Consider the following 2,987-nt stretch of genomic DNA (forward strand, 5'->3'; position numbering starts at 1 on the left):
AATTTTACAACCCTATTTACAAATATTTACAACACATAGATCACATTCGATCTGCACGGCCGAATCCCCTGGCGGGATTGATTCGCCGGCGGGCAAACTGTTTGACACAACAGTGACAGTGACAGTTTGCGAAACGTCATGAATCTGTCAAAGTGGACTGACACAGCATCTCTATTGTTCGTTATGTTTATGTTTATGCTGTACAGTTGTAAATAATTTCGAAGTGAAAAGTGTTAAAGTGGCCTTTTTCGTGTGTTTGTGGTAAGTAATACGTACGTAGGGTATCGCGCTACTTGGGCGGTGGTTTTCTTCGTCTGTTATTTTCGTCTGTTTTCCACTGTAACTCGGTCAATTTTGAACCGATTGACTTGAAATTTTGTACACGGGTAGATACTATACCTATCTCACCGCATTCCAAGAATTGTGTCAAATGGTTCAAGATTGACTGAGTTATAGTGGAAAACAGACGAATATAGAAGCCACCGCCCAAGTAGCGCGATTCCCTATATGTATGAAACATACCGAAGACTTATCTTCGTATGTATTTGTCTTTTTCAGGTGAATGAAATCATTCATTCTTGGGTTGCTGGGCTATGTGGCCACAATCTTTGCGATGAAAGATTGGCCCATAGCAAACCCATAATGGTCCCGGGACAACCGTGATGATCATCTTGGCTCTGCAAGATGCAATCAGGTGAGTAAATCTGTGTACACAGTAAAATAATCAATCAAACTAATGATTGCAATTGATTTTTAGACTTGGCCCATAAATTCAATGGGCGATCCCCTCTCAGGCGCTCCGCAAGTGGGGAAGTGAGAGTAAATTATCACCCCTCGCACCTTCCACCGGTCTCGCCAGCCCTGATATGGATCCCCGAAATAAATCAAGGTAAGTTGGATCTAATTTTCCACGCATGCTAGCCTTTCTTACGACCGATCGGAGTCTTTCATCCGTCGGTCCGACTAATCCTTGGACTAATCTAGGACTAACAGCTAACGATTCTCATAACAACTAACACAATCGACTAACAATTCCATTGTCCTAGTGTAGTTAAATTTCTAACAAGTGATTCATCTACTCTTTCACAGATCGCTTCCATCCAGCGCTGTCTGCCGCCGGCACTTGGGGAAAACTGGATACTCCCACACCTCACCGGTCTGATGGCAAACTGCCGAAAAAAATTGAAAGTGAACAGTGAAAGAAAAAGTAAATAAATTTATTGAAAATTTAAATTGATTTGTTTTTCTTTTTGTTGTGAGAAAATACCTTTTGGGGGGTTCCAGGTGTGCGTCCGGAACGGGGATTTTTCGTTGAAGGGTTCGGTTCCAATATCGAAGTCAGGTTTTCGCACAGTTCTTTGGCCGTAGGTTCCGCTCGAAGTTTCAGGTTGGCCTTTTTCCGGATCTTGAACGATCGGGTCTGCTTTCGAAGGGATTCGGGGTTCGAAGTTTGTTGCTTTGAAGATTGGAAAGCTTCACCAGGTAAGTCTCGGGGAAATTTCGATGAATGAAGCACCGACTTACTGGTGTCAATTTCGGGAGAGAAATAACCGGAAGAATAGCGTGACATTGGGCTCCTTTTCGTTCCCTTTTCGACCTGAAGGTGGTCTTCCGAATCAGGTTCGGTCTCGCTGAAGGACATTTCAAAATCATCGGAATCGGAACTAGGGATGATCAACTCGATCTCTTCCTCTGGTTCTGATTCCGGCGCCCTGTATTCGCAAGTCGCGCTGGGGGGCAAATAGCGAGAATTTACATCGCATGTGACGATGTTCATGTCACGCATGAATAGGTAAATGATACGTTTAATTTTACCGACGTCTGCTGGCATCATCACCCCCGAAGTCCTTTGCTCCCTGATGGTATGCAAAGTTTCTTCGAGGTCCAGCTCTAACTCCTCTAGCGGGTAGTTAGGATGCGTCGAGAGCAACGGACGAGGCATTTCAAACCATTCCTCTAAGTCCGACTCGTCCGCATCGTACGTCGACGGCTGCCAATTGATTGGATTATAATTGGTTTCAGCCTTTGCTCGTCGCTTGCGTGTCATCGTATGAGAATCAGTGGGGTGTGTTGTGGGTGAAATCAAATCTTAAAACAATGGGACGGATCAAAACAAACGGGTTAAAATAAATAGTGCGCTATTGTTGTCATGATTGATTGGACAAGTAGGTACAGTAAAGTTCAATTATGATCGGAAAACATATCAACATAAACGATTCACGAAACACAAAATTTGCCAACATCAACGAATTTTAATGCGGTAAAAACGACTATCGATTGTAAATGTGTCCGTGATGCGCTCAGGACACCTCAGGACCTCTTTTGAAGGCAAAAGCCTCGATTAATCGCAGTTTAATCACTTGAGTTTAGCATAGTGCGTAAGGGGCGAGACATACGTGCAAGCACGTATCCCTGCCACCTCCCGTCGGCAAAAATCGTTAGATTTTTGTATGCTACTTCGGTCCCTTGATTACCTTTCGCGGACTTTTGGCTGGGTGCCAAGTGAAACGGATCGATAAACTATCAGTGCCGGGCCGACTCAAGACGCAAGAGATTCCGGCAATCCCAGGGTCGGCTAGCTACCGGGTAATCAAGGGCGGTTCGCGATACAAAAACTAAACACAAGGAACTTTCACGTTACTTACATATTTTATTAAAAATCCTATTTGTTGAGTGTGCGTGTTGTTCTGTGTATAATCTGAGTGTTAATTTGTTAAGTGTAACCTATGCTAGTTGGACGTACCGGTACATACCGCTGCTTCTAGTTGATGGCGCGTTTTTTGGCCGACACAGCGACTCCTGTAAAGCTGTGCGGCCGAAAATCTCGCCGGATGGCAAGGCGAGCGGGGCCGGTACTCGGCCGACGGGACCAGCGGGCGTTGCTGGGGGGGGGGGGGGGGGGATGCAGGCGTCTTCCCTCGTGGGCGCAATCGGCCGGCCGTGGGCTAACCACCTTGGACGGCCGAGAGGGGAAAGCTCCTTTACGA

General features: G+C 45.8%; 1 protein-coding gene across 1 annotated transcript; it reads right to left on the reverse strand.

The window, feature by feature from the left end:
• Window positions 1-1,095: 1,095 nt before the first annotated feature.
• Window positions 1,096-2,566, reverse strand: LOC115259615 (uncharacterized). Its single transcript, XM_029860366.2, has one exon. It carries the CDS (start codon window positions 2,045-2,047, stop codon window positions 1,229-1,231), a length of 819 nt encoding a protein of 272 aa, XP_029716226.1. The 5' UTR covers window positions 2,048-2,566; the 3' UTR covers window positions 1,096-1,228.
• Window positions 2,567-2,987: the final 421 nt, after the last annotated feature.

This window comes from Aedes albopictus, chromosome 1, assembly GCF_035046485.1.
Source record: "Aedes albopictus strain Foshan chromosome 1, AalbF5, whole genome shotgun sequence".
NCBI classification, from domain to species: domain Eukaryota; kingdom Metazoa; phylum Arthropoda; class Insecta; order Diptera; family Culicidae; genus Aedes; species Aedes albopictus.